The sequence below is a fragment of the Gymnoscopelus braueri genome, assembly GCF_963280865.1.
Source record: "Gymnoscopelus braueri genome assembly, chromosome: 5".
Classification (NCBI taxonomy): Eukaryota; Metazoa; Chordata; class Actinopteri; order Myctophiformes; family Myctophidae; genus Gymnoscopelus; species Gymnoscopelus braueri.
The window spans coordinates 45,219,329-45,240,969 of NC_137606.1; the positions used below are offsets into that span (position 1 = coordinate 45,219,329).

At 42.1% G+C, this 21,641-nt stretch overlaps 1 protein-coding gene across 1 annotated transcript in view; it reads right to left on the reverse strand.

Annotated features, from left to right (window-relative positions):
- The window catches only part of stard10 (StAR related lipid transfer domain containing 10), a 118,693-nt gene that overhangs the window by 14,702 nt on the left and 82,350 nt on the right, over positions 1–21,641 (reverse strand). Inside the window, exons 2-5 of the mRNA XM_080429610.1 lie at positions 10,397–10,543; positions 6,851–6,954; positions 3,337–3,454; positions 2,226–2,278 (exon numbers count right to left, since the gene is read on the reverse strand). Of these exons, the coding sequence (XP_080285736.1) occupies positions 2,226–2,278; positions 3,337–3,454; positions 6,851–6,954; positions 10,397–10,538 (417 nt within the window). The 5' untranslated portion in view covers positions 10,539–10,543. The remainder of the gene's footprint in view (positions 1–2,225; positions 2,279–3,336; positions 3,455–6,850; positions 6,955–10,396; positions 10,544–21,641) is intronic.

Genomic DNA, 21,641 nt, shown 5'->3' on the forward strand with positions numbered 1-21,641 from the left:
TAGACCTACAACCAAATACCAATTACAGTCTCCCATATTCGAATACTGGGCCCTGATTGGTCACCCACGTCTTCTGGAGCAGGAAATGGATTCTCTATGGAGCGGTGCCAGACCCAAATTGAACTTGCAGATTCGTCTGGTCCCAGGCTAGGGCTCCCCCAGAGTTAGTGCCTAGGTGTCCTTGAGCAAGACACTGAACCCCTAATTGCTCCCGATAAGCAGGTTGGTGCCTTCATGGTTTCCTCTGCAGTCGGTGTGTGTGTGTGAATGGGTGAATGTACAGTAATGCACAGTCATTGTAAAGCGTCTTGGATAAAAGGCGCTATATAAATGCACCATTTGTATGATTTGACAAGATGCCTTCATCCCCCTCCATCTTCAAGGTTCTCCCTTAACATGGCTGCCCTATTTCAGCTCACACACGCAGACATCATTCATTATACATAGTGCTCTACGGCGCTCCGATCCTGACAGGCACTCTGCTGGGTGTGCGTGTGACCATAATGCATGAGACAGTACCCACACTGACACCCAATCTAAATTATTCAAAAATGTTCAATACTTTCAAGATTATAATTTTTTCCCCCCTCAAAAATAGCAGATGTACAGTACAAGCTCGCAGCGCAGCACGAAGTGACACGCTGTGAGCTTGTACATCTGCTATATTTGAATAGCCAACGTATAAAATATGGATAAAGGGCTTAACCCATTCAATCCGGGAACGCATCTGAGTTATTTTTAAGATTTCTTTGGGCTATCAAAAAAATTGCTCAAAGAATATATATTGTAGATCTGCTATTTTTGAAAAATATTGAAACATTTAGCAAATATTTGAATATGTATTATTTTAAAGCAAACATTTTAACTCAAAACTTTGCTTCTGGGCGTCCCTGGAACTAAATATTTTGAGATGGGGGTCTGCGGCCAAATACATATCAAATATTTTTTTTCTAAATCCTAACAGTATGTTGCTATATAAGTTGGTGCTCCAACTTTTCCATGTCAAGGACAGCCAAAATGATATGCAAGCTCATAGTGCGGCACTCGGTGGCGCGCTATGAGCTTGTATATCTACTATTTTTTGAATAGCCAAAGAAATCTTAAAATGACACAGATTCGTTCCCGGTCTTAATGGATTAAACATATAGTGTTAGTGTATATACTACATATATATTTTTTATATTAATGTTTAGCAATATCCTCACAGCGCTGAGAATCGCTGCTTTAAATGTCACAAATGTTGACACAATGTAGGCGTTGAACAGATGCTCTTTTCCAGAGTGACTCAGAGCAAATGACATGAACCCTACTCGACAAACGACAGGGTAAACACAACAGTCACATACTTAGAGTGTAAATAAAACAATTTAGTGCTTTAAAGGAACTATAGGCTAACAGGTTAAACATCAAACCCTACACCTGTGGGGCTGTCACGATTACAGCATTTAAATTGACGATTAATTGTCATACAAATAATTGCGATTAACGATTTAATTATGTTTTTGGCATTGAGCATTGGAACATATGAATACAAATTTTATTTAGCCTTATAGGATTCGTAAACAAAACTTGCGTTGCGTTGGTCCTAAACAGACTAGGCCAGTCTGTTTAGAACCAGATAAGGAAAGTATGACCTCTGTCTTTGATAATATGTCATGACAACAACATAATGCTCCATGGTCCAAGCTGCAAACACATGAAAATGTAGGATAAACAAACAATGACGCACGTATGCCACTGACCGTGCAACATCTGACTATTGACGACTAGGATTTTTGTAGGCCCTACACACACACACACACACACACACACACACACACACACACACACACACACGCAAACAAACAAACTGACACACCCATCACACAAACACACCACACACACACACACACACACACACACACGCACACACACACACGCATTCACGCACACGCACACGCACACGCACACGCACACACACACACACACACACACACACACACACACACACACACAGAGAATTAAGCTAATAAGCCTACTACAATTATCGTAAACATCCCAACCCATATATGCTCCTCCCCTTACTAACTGATGTATTAATGGTAGTCATCCATTCTGTGTGTGTGTGTGTGTGTGTGTGTGTGGGTGTGTGTGTGTGTGTGTGTGTGTGTGTGTGTGTGTGTGTGTGTGTGTGTGTGTGTGTGTGTGTGTGCATGTACTGTATGCACGTGCTGTAATGTACTTACTTTAGGAGCAAGAAACTGTGAAGACTTGTTGACCACCCACTTGGGTAGTGAACCTGCAGAGAGAGAGAGAGAGAGAGAGAGAGAGAGAGAGAGAGAGAGAGAGAGAGAGAGAGGGGGGGGGGGGTTAGAGTTGTGTTATCTAGGATCAAAGTGAAGCACTCTGACCTGCTACTTTCTACTAACAGTCCTTCTCTCTCTCACAAGCACTCGCACACGCACACACGTGCATGCTCACATAAGCAAGCATGTCAAAACGAGATGTGATTTAGGAGACTATCAGCAGCCCTGGCATCCTTGAGATTGAGAGTAAAGAGGAGAGAGAGAGAGAGAGAGAGAGAGAGAGAGAGAGAGAGAGAGAGAGAGAGAGAGAGAGAGAGAGAGAGAGAGAGAGAGAGAGAGAGAGAGAGAGAGAGAGAGAGAATGAGAGAGAGAGAGAGAACAAATAAAGAGATGCATAATGGAGGGATGGAAAGGAGACAGACAGGCAGACAGACAAGGTAGACTATTATGAAAGAAGGGGAGGGAGGAGAGGCGGATGACGACAGAGTGAAAAGAAGAAAGAGGAAGTGAGAGACAAAGAGATGGAGAGAAAGAGAGATAGTCAAGCGGAGAGAACAGGACCCTGTCCCTCATATAGTTACTATGGCGACTCCTTTAGAAATAAGGCCAGAGAAATGAATGATTCATTACAACCTTCAATTCACATCAGCCACCTGTGTGTGTGTGTGTGTGTGTGTGTGCGTGTGTGATATGTTGTGCGTCTTACCTGTATGTGTATGGGGAATATACTGTATGAATATACTGTATGTCTGCACCATGAGCATTGCAATGTCGATTTGCAGTGTGCATGTCTGTTTGTGTGTGTGTGAAGTGTGTGTGAAGTGTGTGTGTGTGTGTGTGTGTGTGTGTGTGTGTGTGTGTGTGTGTGTGTGTGTGTGTGTGTGTGTGTGTGTGCGTGCGTGCGTGCGTGCGTGTATGTGAATGAATGTATTTTTATTTTCGTGACTTACGAGATTATAAGACACCAAAAACATCAATAATTAAACAATATCACATTCACTTCTTGGAAAACAGTGTGTGCGTGTGCATGAGTGTGTGAGGAGAGCGTTACCCTTTGGGTCGACCTGTGCCAGGTAGGTGAGCGTACAGTGACTGGGTCCCTGGCTCTGGACCATGTAGCCAGTCTGAAGGGACACGGCCCGCACAAGGTCCTTCTTTGGAGGGTATTTCTGCAGGGTCGAAAAAACACACGCACGCACACACGCACACACACAGCCACACATACACACACACACACACACACACACACACACACACACACACACACACACACACACACACACACACACACACACACACACACACACACACACACACAAGCCATTAACCCATTAAATCCGGGAAAGCATCTGTTTCATTTTAGATTTTAGCTATCTGTATAGCAACATATGTTATTCAGAGTGAAAGAAGTTTGAAAACTACTGATGATTCAAAGTAGAACATTGGTTCCGAGAACATAGTTAGCTGAGAGAGGGAAATGCAGAGCACTTAAATGAGCATTATTCCTTTGACAGGATTTCAATCCTTAAGCCATATGGACATATATAAGATTCTTCTTTTTTTTCATTATTGAGATATAATGGTCAGACACCGAGTGACTTCTCCATGTCAATGGCATATCTTTGATTAAAAACATTCAGATATATGTTAAAATCCAATTATTGAAATCCCAAACACGGACTATGCAGACGGACTATGCTGCATTGATGCCTGCATGCAGCCAGTATACAGTGGCTGACTTGCCAGTCTCCAGGTTTTCTTCAGAATAGGTACGACTGTGATTTAATTAATGGACCGGAGTCCCCCATAGGTCTGTACTACGCCCCCTCCTCTTCTCCGTCTACAGCAAATACCTTCGCCGGAAAAACGGGTTACGGCGCACTGTGAGCCTTTATATTTACATTTTTGCCAATGTTCGCCTCAGAATAGGGACTCTACTCTAGGTTTCAAGTAGTTACAGAAGCACTACAAAGCCCTTATCATCAGAGACAGACCTCTTTAGAAAAGGGCTTTATTCTTTGCCCAGGTCTGCATTTTACATGTTATATTTAAGGAATTTTGCTGATGCTCAAAATTCAGGAAGGGAAACTGGAATAACAAATATATAAGCACAAACTGAATTAGCATGAGTCAGCGAGTTTTTTGCAAGTAGCAGCCATGTATGACGTAACATAAAGAGGGCGTTGGGAGCATGAAAGAGATGAATGCAGTGTGTGTGTGTGTGTGTGTGTGTGTGTGTGTGTGTGTGTGTGTGTGTGTGTGTGTGTGTGTGTGTGTGTGTGTGTGTGTGTGTGTGTGTGTGTGTGTGTGTGTGTGTGTGTGTGTGTGTGCAGCGTGCACAGCAATATCCTGTTCATTTAACTGAAAGTGTAAAACTGTCAATTATTACAGTTAAAGTAACACTCAGGATTTTTTCCATGTGGGCAAAAGTAATATCAGCTCATTTCCAGAAAGCTCCTCAGCATAAAGTTGGAGAGTGTTTATTTTTAGTCTTTCGCAGAGTTGACAGAATTCAACTTGTCACAAAAAGCGTAGTTTTACCATCATTAAGCCTGATTTACATTTAGTCATACGGCGGTGTCCTGTGCCAAAAATAGCAGACGTACAAGCTCACAGCTTGCCGCGACATGACGCGTTGTGAGCTTGTAGGTCGGCTATTTTAGGCACAGGATGGAGTAGAATCCAGGCATGTGTGTGTTGTTTACTCTTGTCAGTAACTTACAACCAAGGAGAACCGAGTCGTCATTCATTACTCGGCCTCCGCTCTTCAACTCAATCTACTGATGATTACCGATTAAGCGCGCAGACGCACTGACATTTTGAAAGGACACAAACACATGCTGTGGGTAAGCAGTCTCACTGACTCCTTCCTAACCACTTTGTGTGTGTGTGTAGGAATGCGGAAGGCCGACCGTCAACAGCTAACAGTCACATGAGAAGTCTTATCCTTCTGTAAACATTTAATTAGAGAGAGAGAGAGAGAGAGAGAGAGAGAGAGAGAGAGAGAGAGAGAGAGAGAGAGAGAGAGAGAGAGAGAGACATTCAGTCTACATTCAGTGTAGACGGGAAAAAGCGGTCCAAGTACAGAGCCAACTCAGGTGAAGTTGACTAAGTCTATTAGAGAGGGTTTCATGTGGTTAAGGAAATGGAAGGGAGAAAAGGACAGATACATACAGTGGGGAGGGACAGATAAGACACAGTGTGTGAGACTGACACAGAGAAAGAGACAGAGAGAGAGAAAGAGAGAGAGAGGGAGAGAGAGAGAGAGGGAGAGAGAGGGAGAGAGAGAGAGGGAAAGAGGTAGAGAGGGCAAAAGAAAGAGGACGGGGAGTGAGTGAGAGAGAGAGAAAGAGACAGATAGACAGACAGACAGACAGACAGACAGACAGACAGACAGACAGACAGACAGACAGACAGACAGACAGACAGACAGACAGACAGACAGACAGACAGACAGACAGACAGACAGACAGACAGAGAGACAGAGAGAGACAGAGAGAGAGAGAAAGAGAGAGAGAGAGACAGAGAGAGAGAAAGAGACAGATAGACAGACAGACAGACAGACAGACAGACAGACAGACAGACAGACAGACAGATAGAGAGACAGAGAGAGACAGAGAGAGAGAGAGACACAGAGAGAGAGAGACAGAGAGAGAGAAAGAGGGTAAAGGAAAAAGCAGTGAATCATGCATCCTGTTATACAGGATGGTTCTCACCCGCTTCCTCTAATTGGCAAAATCTAGGAAAAATCTGGGCCTGCATCCAACCTGGAACCTGGAACTGTGGGCCACGTTCCAAACTGAAATATTTCCCCCATCCTTTTTCCTTGCCACCATCATTTACACCCGTTTGTGTCGGCTGCCATTCGGAGCTGTAAATTTGTTCAGATAAATAAACTGGAGGTTGAGTAGGAGGGGAACACATCGACATACAGTACGGCCAAAATGCCTCCTTCAATTCCTGGATGCTTTAGTTTTGTTACGGTAGACTTTTAGACGGTGCTGAGATATGACTGGGTCTTATTATTCCTTGCACGCACGCATGTACAGTACGCACGTACGCACGTGCACACACATGCACACAGGCACACACACCACTGGGCCCGCTGCCTAAAATCTTTCTTCAAACATTTCAAACATTTAAAGATTATTTCATGGTCTGCACTCTGCCCACGAGTACACAGTAAAGTCCTCAGTGTTAGTTTAACTTGAGTGAGAGAGTACACATGGAACCAAATGGACTCCTCCAGAGTTCATTTACAGTGTGCTGTGAAAGGTTAAGTAGCTCGCCCACTAAACCAATGTGATTGGATATGGGCCATTCATTTAATAATGGTATGACTATGTACTTTTTGTACACACACACACACACACACACACACACACACACCCACACACACACACACACACATACATACTGTACCTTACATGCACTGTTCACGGTCTGAGCTAAGCAGTGTGTGTGTGTGTGTGTGTGTGTGTGTGTGTGTGTGTGTGTGTGTGTGTGTGTGTGTGTGTGTGTGTGTGTGTGTGTGTGTGTGTGTGTGTGTGTGCGCGTGTACTCACGACATGTTTGACAGAGTAGTTCATGATGATGTAATCTTTCCCGATCTGCAACCAGGAGCGCAGAGTGATTACATCACGGTTGCGAAGGGGCTTTGGGCACTTCCCTGTGGCACAGAGGGACAAACACTCTAACGATCACTTCTCATGGATTAAAGCTAAATAAAATCTTACGACTGAAAAAAAAAAAGGCCAAGTCCTAATATGCAAATTGTGAAACAGCGTGAAAGGAGCCCCCCATGCACACTAGTGCTGTGTTACATAAACAATTAGCACAACAATATGTAGAATTATGATGTTTTGGTATAGCCAAGTTGACCATATACAACCCTGACAAAAAAAGGATAAGTTATATTGTATTTTAAAACAAATGCCAGACGCCAGAGGGTTAACCTTTGCTTTAATGACATATCTGAGATCATTAGGATTTTCTGGAAGATTGAACACGCATTATATTGCTAGTTTGACCACTTCAAATACTCTTTAATCTTAAAACAACAAATAACCGAAAATAGACTATCTACAAGCTCACAACACGTCGCAATGCTTGTAGATAGTTTATTTTCGGTGCATGACATGCTTCCATAGAAGACATGCTGACTTCTATGGAATCCAAATGACTGAAATTAGTGGTGGTGACTGAGAACTTTGATCCATGAGTTCTTTGGTTAAGAAAGATTAGATTTTTTTTTACAATTAGGGGTACAATTATGAAAAGATTTCAGTTGGGTTGGTCATTTAATGGTTAGGTAAGCTAAGATACTCTGCAAGATATTCTTGTTGCACCTTAATGTCTGTATCATGTACAGCACCAACTGCTGAGCTCAAGCACCTTATGTCTACATACTGTACCGGACTGATATGCTATGTGTAAATAGTAGAGACCTTTTTTTCTTTCTGTTCCACCGTTGTAATGAAACATTGCTTTTGACGTCCCCACAAGTATAGCAATAGAAGAATGTGTGTGTGTGTGTGTGTGTGTGTGTGTGTGTGTGTGTGTGTGTGTGTGTGTGCGTGCGTGCGTGCGTGCGTGTGTGTGTGTGTGTGTGTGTGTGTGGGGGGGGGGGGGGGGTTATTTGTGTCTGTATGATCTTTGCAAAGGAAACATTTGCACATCCACTTAGCTCAGATGCAGGTGCGTTGGACAGTCTCAAATGAGGGGGGGAATATACCGCACACTGCTCTTGCTCAGCAGCTTCGAGTTCATTCAAACACTGATGGTGCGGTATCTCTGGACCTTCACCAAAAGTGTCTTACAGAAATGATACCATCATGATCTACTTGACCCCTTCTGTGTTCACAGGTGTGAGACAATCACACTCTCCTCTAGGAGTGTCTCTCAATGATTGTCTGTGACCAGCGTGTGATTATTTAATCACCCTAACCAGACAATTCCACACGCTGTGTGACATCATCGCCTATAGACACACCACAATGTTAACACACCAAATGTATGCAACTAGGGGGCTCGCTTATTTTGGGGTTCCAATATCGTGGGATAAAAATTTCCCAAAAAAAAGTAAAAAAAAAAAAGAATTAATAAAAAAGAAATAAAAAATACATGGGGGACCCCCTGGGGGTCCGAAGGACCCCCTGGGAGTCTTGGGACCCCCGCGAAACATCGCGGACCCCCGTGAAACATCGCGGACCCCTTCGGCTGTTTTTTCATGAAGATGGTTGCTTGTTTCTGGCGCACATCTGGCAACACTGACCTGTCTGCTTGTCTGCCCCCCCAACGTGGCAACGCAGTTGGCGACTTGGTGTTGTTGTAGCATGGGCAGTTCTGCCGATGCAACTTTGACCTAACTGTAACCACACACACACACTCCGCCGTGCATGGGCAGTTCTGCCGATTGTATTATAGGATTCAAAAATCATTCCAAAATGTGCAAATGTACAAAGTGTATCTTAGATGCCTGTCTGTATAATCTGACATGGATGCCTCTGAACACATCCATAACATCAGATAAGACACAACACACATACCATACATTCTTACATACTGTATCCCGGTAGAGTTATCTCAGGATTCTGCTGCTAAGTGCCAGTGTTGGGGAGCATTAAGCTACATGTACTGTAGCTGAGCTATGTAGCTTAGCTACATTTTGCTGTAGTTTGCGGTAGTTGAGCTACTGTACATTCATATTTGTGTACCTCGTTAAGTAATTAAGCTACTTTTTGGATCATCTTTTGTAGCTTAGCTACTCAATTTACAAGCTACAAGTTTAGGCAATAACATGAAATGAATATATTAGTTTTTTATTTACCATTGGTTGCTGTGTTCTTGTACCAGAACCCCCTTTGAAATTGCAAGTCACTCATCATCATGATATCGAATTATCCACACTGTTCATATTCACAACAGGCACTCTCATCAAGATACCTGCTGTCCATTGTTGTATGCTGATGTATAAAATGGGTCTAAAGTGGCTAAACATGTTTTGATGCTATTAAGCAATTTTGCTAGGGACCCCCTGGAACCCCCCCCAAGGACCCCTGGGGGTCCCCAGACCCCACTTTGAGAACCACTGGCTTAGGGTGCCAGTACACACGTCACTGCAGAGAACCATTTCCCAAATGCCCTTTGACATTAACACTCTAATAAAGACACTGCCAGACACGTATGCAAACCTTGTTAAACCAGGTACCGAACAGTGGCGAATAAGTGCCTAATGACTGGGCCTGGAAAAATCTGTCTGAGCCCGAGTTTTTTAAGCTTATGAGTAATGACCGGTGGATGATGTCAATGTGACAATTCTTCTTACAGTCTCTGATTGTCTTTAATGCTTTGAAAAGTTTGAAAAGCCAGAGATGGCCATGGAAATTATAATAATAATGTACTTTTAAAGCAATTTTTTAAAATGGGTTAGAAATTGCTCCATCTACGCCTTCCCTTTCCTACTTACCATCTTAATAAAATAAAATAAAGTTCAAAGGGATGAGGACTAACCACTGTCCATCTTTAAAAACACAGCATGTGTTCTCCATCGTGTCTACTGGACTAGTATGCATTAGTATTTTTATTATTTTTAGTATTTATTATTTTTTATGGTAATATTATTGACCACTCATTTTGTATGTCCTTGGCAAAAATACAGTTTGAGGAAAATGTCCATCACAAGCCCAAGGGTTGATGACCCCTGCTTTAGGAACACAGCTGTTTGCTAAAGAAATTGTCAACCTTTTTTAAATAAAACTCAGTTGAGGGGCATATTTCTGCTGGCCATAAGTTACTTTTTTTGTAGGATATTATATTTTGTTTCATTTACACCTCGTGTACATTCTCAATTTAACGCTTTAAGAAAAAGAAGCTGTAGCTATGTAGCTGTAGCTTTACAAGCTACATTTCATAATATAGCTTGATCAAGCTACTGCCATGGTGAAGTACTTGTAGCTTTACAAGCTATGCTTTCAAAGTAGCTTCCCCAACACTGCTAAGTGCTAAGTTATATGTGTGTGTGTGTGTGTGTGTGTGTGTGTGTGTGTGTGTGTGTGTGTGTGTGTGTGTGTGTGTGTGTGTGTGTGTGTGTGTGTGTGTGTCTCACATACATGAGTAGTAGCCCACATCTGCGTTGACGGTGAGCTTTCCGATGTCGAAGGTCTCGATGACGTTGGCGTCCCATTTGCGTCTGTACTCGGTGTCATGCAGCACGTCATACATGGACTCCGCCGACACGTCCTTACACACCATCCGACACTATAGGACACACATTCATTAACCCATTAGGACCTGAGGCAGATTCTGCAAATACCTTCTAAACTAAACTTTTCAAACACTTTCAAGATTTTTTCAAAAATGTTAAAAAATTGCATATGTACAAGCAAGACAGACAGACAGACAGACAGACAGACAGAATAACATGCTAAAGGGTTCAGTAGAGTGGCTTCAAAAGTGTTTGTCAAGCCTCAACGAAACCCACAATTCAAAGAAACATTTCAGTGGACAAACACACAACTGTGTTATACTGTATATATACAGTACTGTATTGTGCACACCACCAATACACACCTGGAAGAGAAAAGCATGAACATGATTGTAAAAAAAAAAAAAATAGTCACACACACACACACACAGACAGACACACACACACACACACACACACACACACACACACACACACACACACACACACACACACACACACACACACACACACACACACACACACACACACACACACACACACACACACACACACACACACGCACATAGAATATAATTACTGTAGTGTAAATGATTAGATTAGGCATCAAATGGGCTCAAATCAGTAAATATGTGTGTGTGTGTGTGTGTGTGTGTGTGTGTGTGTGTGTGTGTGTGTGCGTGCGTGCGTGCGTGCGTGCGTGCGTGCGTGCGTGCGTGCGTGCGTGCGTGCGTGCGTGCGTGCATGCGTGCGTGCGTGTGTGTGTGTGTGTGTTGAAGAGAGAGCATGGTCCAAAGAGACAATCAAGAAACTGAGCACAGATGCACTTCAAGACCTGAGCTCTATAATAGATGAAAACATCAGACCAGAACAAACAGATAAACTACCACGTTCAGTACAGAACAAGCAGATAAACTACCACGTTTAGTACAGAACAAGCAGATAAACTACCACGTTCAGTACAGAACAAGCAGATAAACTACCACGTTCAGTACAGAACAAGCAGATAAACTACCACGTTCAGTACAGAACAAGCAGATAAACTACCACGTTCAGTACAGAACAAACAGATAAACTACCACGTTCAGTACAGAACAAACAGATAAACTACCACGTTCAGTACAGAACAAACAGATAAAATACCACGTTCAGTACAGAACAAACAGATAAACTACCATGTTCAGTACAGAACAAACAGATAAACTACCATAAACTACCATGTTCAGTACAGAACAACCGATAAACTACCACGTTCAGTACAGAACAAACAGATAAACTACCATGTTCAGTACAGAACAAACAGATAAACTACCATAAACTACCATGTTCAGTACAGAACAAACAGATAAACTACCATAAACTACCATGTTCAGTACAGAACAAACAGATAAACTACCACGTTCAGTACAGAACAAACAGATAAACTACCACGTTCAGTACAGAACAAACAGATAAACTACCACGTTCATTACATAACAAACAGATAAATTACCATGTTCAGTACAGAACAAACAGATAAACTACCACGTTCAGTACAGAACAAACAGATAAACTACCATGTTCAGTACAGAACAAACAGATAAACTACCACGTTCAGTACAGAACAAACAGATAAAATACCACGTTCAGACCAGAACAAACACACATACTGGACATGCAGTACAGTAGAGCTGGTCTTGGTGAAGAGGTGATAGGTCCTATCAATAAAAGCCAAAACATTTATCTTAGAAAATAGCCGTATGCAATGTATGTAGATGTACTGTAGATATATATATATATTTCAATGCTTTTAATGATTTAAAATTAATCATAAACGAGGAAAAGGTTTGAAATAATCCTGATATTGATTTGAAGTCATCTCCCCTAGCCCTATAATGAGTAATTCAACATTTTTGCCACAGATCCAAAAGACTTGGATGTAGATTGTATTGTAAATTAAGTATGAGCATAACCTGAGGTAAATGTGCCTGAATTAAGATGTTAGTCTGTAGTGCATGCACACAAACAGGCCTGTACACACACACACACACACACACACACACACACACACACACACACACACACACACACACACACACACACACACACACACACACACACACACACACACACACACACACACACACACACACACACACACACACACACACACACACACACACCCTGTAGCTCCAGGGTAATACCGTTACTACAGTTACAACAGCCACAGGGGAGAAACCGTGTTAATTAAAATACAGAGGGAACGTGACAGAGACAGAGAGAGAGAGATAGATAGAGAGAGAGAGAGCGAGAGAGAGAGAGAGAGAGAGAGAGAGAGAGAGAGAGAGAGAGAGAGAGAGAGAGAGAGAGAGAGAGAGAGAGCCAAAGACATAAACTTTGTTAGTGTGTGGGAGCGAGAGAGAACCCAACACAGAGAGAGAGAAACAGAAAGATAAAAAAAGAAAGAAAGGGGAGATTGTGTGACCCAGATGATTGTAACTCATTACGCGTCAGTTCATGATGGCTATCGTTTCATCTTCGTTCCTCATCTTCTCCTCGTTCCCCCAAGGGCCTCATTTACCAAGACCTTCACTCACTTTATTCCATATTTTTAGCTCCCCGCTCAATCATGTATCAACTCCTAAGGAAAACTTATATCCATGCATGTCTCTCTGGTAGGAAAAGAAAATGTTCAACAAATGCACACAAATCAACTGTTAAAAACATAAACTCTCTATTCTAGCCATATCATTTTTAGTGGAACACTCAGTGAAAATAGGCGATCTACAAGCCCTCAACCTGTCGCGTTGTGACACGCTGTGAGCTTGTAGACCCGCCATTTTCGGCAAAGAGATATTGGTGTAGAAGGAAAAAAGTATAGAGCCCTGGGATGTTAACTGGACAGATGTAGGCCTTTCAAAGAACAAAACAGAAAATATCTGATATTAGAACAGAATCTGGCCTGACTGAGACATGAAATGACACTACATGAAAGTTTCTGAAATGTGCAAATACAAACATGTTTATAGACTTTCTGTTTTTTTTTGCTGTTGTTTCTGTTTTGTTATACTTCTGTATCATCCTATTTTATGGCGGCATTGGGAATATGTTTTTATTTGATCTTTTCACTGAAAAGCCTAATGATAAATCCTGGAAAGATCCTCCCTAAATCGAAAGTGAAAGAACGTTTGAACTCTAATGGAGATAACAAATCTGTCAGCTGCAGCTAAATATCAATATCAAGAAAAAAAATAATAACTTTTTTCCGCAGGTACGTGCTTGCAGGTACGAAGTACGAGAAGCGAGCATAGGTGTTTCTGGGTAGTTCTGACAGGGTATAAATAGCTCCCATGATTGGGTGAGGGGGCAGAGTAAAGGTGTGCTTCACTGACTCCTGAACATCTGTTGTTCCCAACACCATATACTGGAGAAAACAAATCTGTCAGCTGCAGCTGGATATCAATATCAAGAAAAAAACATATAACTTTTTTCCCTCCATAAATCACATCTTTTGGCTCCGCTTTTGCTGTAAAAATAATAGATATATTCTGTGCCAAAGGTCTTTTTCATAAATGAGTCCTCGGCGGAAAATGGAGCTTGCCTCGCGGTGACGAAGGAAGAGAAGTAGAACCAGGATAACAGATACGGAAATAGAATAGAAAAGAGAGGAATGGAAAGAAAAGAAAGCATGAGTAAACTCAGACGCTCTCTTTCACATTCTGCAGGTTTAACATCGGCCAGGGACTGAAATCCATTAAAACTGACGCTGAGGGTGGAACCATAATGGAACCAAATGGACCAAAGTGGAACCAAATGGACGGATAAGAGTCCATTTGGTTCCATTTGTACACTCTTGGCGTTAAAGACCACTTAACCACCTGAACCCCAACATCCATATTCTAGGGGGAACATCGGCCAAAAATAGCAGCTCTACAATACAAGCTCACAACGGGCTTGTTGTGACTCAGGTCTGTTTTGACTAAGAATAGAAGGTTAAAGAGGTTAAGGGTCCATTTGGATTCATTAACACTCAGGGCTTTGCCATGCAGCCTGTGAGCCATTGAACACTACACTTAGCTCTTTGAATCCAAATGACTGCTGAACTCTGACACCACAAACTGCATCTGTGAATTTCAATAGATCGAAAAGAGCTTTAATTATAATGTTTAACCCATTCAATCCGGGAACACAACACTGTCATTTTATATTTCTTTGGCTATTAAAAAATAGCAGATATACAAGCTCATGGACACCGAGTGCCGCGCTATGAACTTGTAGATCTGAAATAAAATTAAAAAACAATCATGACAATTTGTGCAAATCTTTACAAACGTCTTCTAAATCCTAACAGTTTAAAAAAAAAAACGTACTGGTATGTTGTTATATCAGTGGTTCTCAAACCTTTTCATGTCGAGGACACCCAAAATTATATGTTTTTGGCCGCCGATCCCACCAAAATATGTTGTTCCAGGGACCCCCAGAAGCAAAGATTTGAGTAAAAAAAATTGTGTGTGTGTGTGTGTGTGTGTGTGTGTGTGTGTGTGTGTGTGTGTGTGTGTGTATGTGTGTGTGCATGCGTGCGTGCGTGCATGTGTGTGTATGTGTGTAAAGACCTCTACACACTGTACGATATTTGACCCGATTTCACTATCGGGGATATTATTTGGTGTTCGCCGACAAAACCACCAATCTCAGTTAAGATCGGGCATTCCTCGGCGAGGTGTTGATCGCGCAGTGTGTAAGGTACTCCGAGAAGAAACCTCCCGATAAAGTACGGTCGGCGAGGTGTTCCGGATTAGATTTAAAACTTGTTGGATAATTGGGGCTATCGGCCCGATCTAGTGCACGCTACAGCCAATGAGAGCACATTACAGCCACGCACCGTGGCTAGTCCTCCCGCATAGAACCGCAATATTACCGTACAAACAGTCCAGTCCTGTATTAGTTAAACATGATAAACAGATTGATAGAGTGAGCGAGCCTGCTCGACGATGGGGCTGTTTATTATTAGAGAGGAATAGGGCTTGCAGACAGAGAGAGAGAGCTGTGTGTGTGTGTGTGTGTGTGTGTGTGTGTGTGTGTGTGTGTGTGTGTGTGTGTGTGTGTGTGTGTGTGTGTGTGTGTGTGTGTGTGTGTGTGTGACGCACGTATGTATCTATGAACAGTATTGCCAGGTTTTGCGCAAGAAATAAGCAACCAGGTCTATGAAAACAAGCACAACAAAGGCGACTATAGGCTGCATGAGCACTTTAAACCTACAGTATATATACAAATAAAATAGCCGATCTACAAGCTCACAACGCGTCGCAGCTATTTTCAAAGAAAAAAAGCAACATTAAGAAATAAAGCCAAATAAGCAACTACACTTTGGAAATAAGCTAAAAAGAAACGCAACCACCAATATTTTTTACAAGCAACACGCTTATAATAAGCGGACACGGCAACACTGCTTCTGATCTGAATTGCACCCTGGTTGACTTTTGAAACGTTTGTTTTAGAGAGGGAGAGAGAGAGAAATACAGAGAAATTGAGAATTATTTTATGTCAATCATTAGCGTCCTGTCTCGGTCTCGCGCATATATCACGGGAGCCTTTCACGTTTTCGTGAGACGTTTGGAATAAAAACAAATGTATGTATTATTGGGTCGGGATCACATCGTGGTGAAATATCTTGCAATCAGTGAACCCCTGTCGCCGACCAACCAATCAAAAAAATATATCGCAAAGATATATTTAGCCCGATTTCAAGAGAGAAACTTGTGCAATGTGAAATGCTTAACGATCTGTTTACTCGCCGACCATTTCAAATATCGTACCGTGTGTAGAGGTCTTTAAGCAGGGGTGGGGTGATATGAGCGATCTGACAGTTCATCAATCCGCTGAAGTAAACAAATCCTCCCACACACAGACACACAGACACAGACCCACACACACACACACACACACACACACACACACACACACACACACACACACACACACACACACACACACACACACACACACACACACACACACACACACGTTGTTATAATAACCATGATTATATCCCTGTATATATGGAAGCCATAACTGTCTATTACAACGGTAAACATCACAAGGGCAATGAGAAGAAGGATGGTGATTAGCATGCTAACGACAACGACCATCTCAAGACTTTTGTCTTCCTCCTCATTCCTTCCTGTCCGATGATGTCGAGAGAGCTCTCCTTCTCTAATGGCTGTCTCTCTCTCTCTCTCTCTCTCTCCCCTCTTTCACTTGCTCTGTATTTGATACTCTCGTTCACTCTCTTCCTCTCTCTCTCACCCTCTCTCTCTCTCTCTCTCCCTCTCTCTCTCTGGAATCAATGCCTCAGCATTTCTCACGTCAGGACCCAGGAGAGAGAGAGAGAGAGAGAGAGAGAGAGAGAGAGAGAGAGAGACACTCACACACACAGACAACAGAGAAATAGGAAGGGAGAAATGAAGAGGATGATTTTGTATTCCCTTTTCTCCCCAATTTAGTCGTTATGATTCCTCCCCACACACATTACTGTTGTCAATGCTGTTGTATCCTACTGACTCACCTCCCAGTGAGGAGCCCCCACCGGGAGGACGTACTGTACGTACTTCGTCGAATAAAGAGGACTGTGAAGGGAGGAGAAAGGGGGGAGAGAGGAACAGAGGGCGAGGGAGCAGGAGGGTATGAGCCTTATATTGCTTAATTTATACTCTGTATATACCAGTGGTTCTCAACCTTTTCAGGCCACGACCCCCTAAAATAATCATATTTGAAGTGGGGACCCCCCAAAATAATCATATTTGAAGTGGGGACCCCCCAAAATAATCATATTTGAACTGGGGACCCCCCAAAATGATTGTATTTGAAGTGGGGACCCCCCACCCAGACAAGCACTTGGAATGTTGTGAAAATAGCAGATCATGCGAGGCGTTGTGAGCTTGTATATCGGCTATTTTCAAAAAACGGGCCTCTTTCTTATAATATTTGACAATTTGGCCAATGTTTGACCAGTTTTTATAGTATAAATATAAAAATTGTTTGTTGATTAATTTTGATGCAGTAATGGTCTTTTTTTCTTGTCTTTTTTTCCCCTTTTTCTTTAGGTATTGAATTGTCACGCTACATGCGACGCGGCACGCGTTGTAGATTGGTTATTTCCGGTAGCGTACAATACCGTCATACGGAAAAGTACAAATCAGGTGCACGCCATGTTCACTCACCAATCATGCATCCGCTAACTGAGCATCCATGCTTTTATTTTAACTATAAATAGAAGTATCTTTATCTATCGCATCATTGAACACACACAAGCAGAAATAGACAGCACACATATAAACATGCCGGCAATGACACACATTTTTGTCTGTACAGGCTTGCACACAGACACACACACAACGCATTCAACTGGGGGGGGGGGGGGGGGGGGGGGTTGGAAAGACATTGAATTGAATGGAAATCAACCTGTTCTAACTGTCATATTTATCAAAATGTCTCCTTACTATCTCTGTTTGAGTGTTTGTAGAGGGGGAAACACACCTGTCCTCTATGAATACACGCGCGCACGCACAGTACCAGTCCCTCCTTGAGCACACATAAAATACACTCCAAAGGATTAGGCAAATAAGGGCAACTTACTCAAGTTACACTCGCGCGCGCACACACACACACACACACACACACACACACACACACACACACACACACACACACACACACACACACACACACACACACACACACACACACACACACACACACAGACTTGTATTGTACTAAGCAACATACTGTACTTGTCCAAGAACATTCCGTTGACTTATTATATTAATTTCCATAACCTCTCTATATCTTTGACTCTCTCCAAGCGGTTTGAATTTGAATGAAGTGATAGATAGCAAATGGACGACTTTCACACAAGCTCTGGAGGGTGAGAACAGCACTGCTGCATGGTAGACATGATCTACCAAACCAGGAAAGGGTTAACCACTTCAACCCAAATGGACCTGAGTTACTGTACTGCTTTTTTCACTCTTCTACACCAAATTCCTTCGCCAAGAAATAGCCGATCTACAAGCTGACAACGTTTTTGGGCAAATGTTCTCCAGAATATGGATGATGCTGGCCTGGGGTTGAAATGGTTAAAATGTACACGTAAGGGTCCACTGTCAGAGTTTAAAGGGATATTTCACTTTCAAAAAAACTTTTGGTCATTTTATTGTCTACTCAGGCTTTTGTGAGCCCCCCAGACAGTTTTTAAGTTGCTTGATTCATTATTTAGATATTTGATATTCATTTAATCAGACACGCCCCCTTCCTATACAAACCCATTATAACTTCAAACTCCATGTTAGATTCATCAAAAACACCCGTCCTTGGTTCTGGTGACTCACCCTGCCCTCCTAATACGCGAGGGGGCCATGTTTTTTAGATAACATTTTTGCATTTATTTTATTTTATTTTTTTATTGTATTTAATTTTTACAATTTTCATCGAAAAAACATGGCCCCTCGCGTATTAGGAGGGCAGGATGAGTCACCAGAACCAAGGACGGGTGTTTTGATGAATCTAAACATGTAAAAAATGGAGTTTGAAGTTATAATGGGTTTGTATAGGAAGGGGGCGTGTCTGATAAAATGAATATCAATATCTAATACTGAATCAAGCAACTTAAAAACTGTCTGGGGGCTCACAAAAGCCTGAGTAGACGATAAAATGACCAAACGTTTTTTGAAAGTGAAATATCCCTTTAATTAACGCTCAGGATGTTGCTGTGTAGCTGAAAAGAAAAAGAGTCCTGCCTCAATGCACCTGTAACTGAAGTGTATATCACACACGCACACGCACACGCACACAGCACAATGCAGAAGGTACTGTGAACTACCTGTGCCACATCATCCATACTGTGAAGCCCTGAGTGTTTTTTTAACTCTGAGAATGTACATAATGGACCCGAAAGGTTTTTGTTTTGTTTTACAGTGCAGCTGAATAATCACACGCCTTTCACATCCTGTTGCACACAGACACTCATGCACGCACATACATACATGCACATATACAGAACATGCACACGCGCGCGCACACACACACACACACACACACACACACACACACACACACACACACACACACACACACACACACACACACACACACACACACACACACACACACACACACACCACACACCTCCCTTAAGTAAATACCTAATGGCAAGCTCACTCCCTGAACCCGGACAGACACACACGCGCATGCAGTCGCGCGCTCGCGCACACACGCACACACACACACACACACACACACACACACACACACACACACACACACACACACACACACACACACACACACACACACACACATACACAATAAAGGATTAACTTTAGGTAATATATTGTCTTTGGTCTGCCTCCAAACAGAGCATGGTCAGGTTTATGGTTTCTATGGATATTATCTATACAGTATCTGTATACGGTACGTACGTAGCGCTTGACCCGTTCTTATTACCTCTCCTGCTCTAATCCTCTCTCTTCTTAGGAAAACTACAAATGGTGAAGTGCACACGGAAAAAAGATAATACTCCTCCTTCTAGGCCTGTCACAATTATCACATAATCGTCTAATCGCAATTATTTGAGATAATTGCAATTATTTTTGCATAATCGTTTCCATATTGAAAGATTTTCACACATTTTCAAATATTAAAAATAGCAGAAATAGCAGATCTACAAGCTTGCAACGCGACGCGAGCTTGTAGATCAGCTATTTCTGCTATTTTTACATGAATAAAAATTATTAAATATGTCAATAATTTCTTGTATATTTCAGTTATTTGTCATATCTGCCTTGTGCAATTTTTTTTTTTTATCACAAAGCCTAAAAGGCTTCATATGTTCCAATGTTCAATGCCAAACACACACGTTAATCGCAATTATTTGAGTCAACTTAAATGTGTAATCGTGACAGCCCTAACTCCTTCACAGCTGTAAATCTGTGATGTGACAACAAAGTCGATGATTCTGATTCTATTCTTCTACTGGAAACAGAACAGGATTTCTACACCAATGAATATCAGCTGATGTCATCAAACAGCCAGTTCGGGCCAGCTGCAGTTTCAGTGCCAGAGAATGAGGAACTGGCTCGTTTTCATAGTCTAGAGAAGATTCTACACCAACACGTGTGACAAAAGTGGGCCGTCAGCAGCATGTGCAACGGGGGGGACTAGTGTAATTTAATTTCGTCGCTGTCGGGTGGAAACCTTGTATGTCCAAAAGGGTTACTTTTGGACATACACAATCTGTGTTCTAATGTAGTTATTATTTAGTCACAAGCCCTCGTTAATATGCCCCTCCCCCCTTTACATCACATCACAACATGTTGTGAACTTGTTGATCGGCTATTTTTGCTACTTTTCTGTGACACTGCAATATAACGAAGTAGGGCATTCATTTACAAAGAAAGGTATATACAAGGTTTCTGCTCGACAGCAATGATTTGCATAGTGATGATTTGGACAACAGGACTTCCATATGACATCAGGAGCTGTTGCATTTGAGGGTTGGATTCAGTGTAACCCAGATGGATGCCTGTGTACGATGTTTATTTATATGAATGAAACAACAGTCAAAAACATTTACTGTATTTTGTTCTGTATGTTCAATTGAGCATTATGCCCCAGTCAAATTGGAACTCCCCAATTGAAATGCATTGAAAAACTTTGGTTCTAATTGTTGGTGATTTTAGAAGCTAATTGCTGGCAATCGTGTTATAAGAGCCATAATACGCTCAAGACGTGGTATATGTAGTTTATACCCACAGCTACAGGTGTTTAAATTGTCTTATGACGCAAACGTTCTTTTGTAGGAATATAATAATACTATAATGATATACTGTAGCCTGTGTTGTAATGAAGTGGGAGTTCCCTGTTCTCCCAGTCTGTCACTCAGTGAAAGTGACAGAGAACACATGGTGATGTGGCAGAAAGACCAAAAATTGCATCATACTGTACATGATCTCATCACATGCATCAAGGCTACATACTGTAGGTGTGAAAAGGACAGCCACAAGAACTGTTACAACATTAGTATGCTTACATTCTGTAGGCCATTGGTTCTCAAAGTGTGGTCCGGGGACCCCCAGGGGTCCTTGGGGGGGGTACCAAGGGGTCCCCCAGCAAAA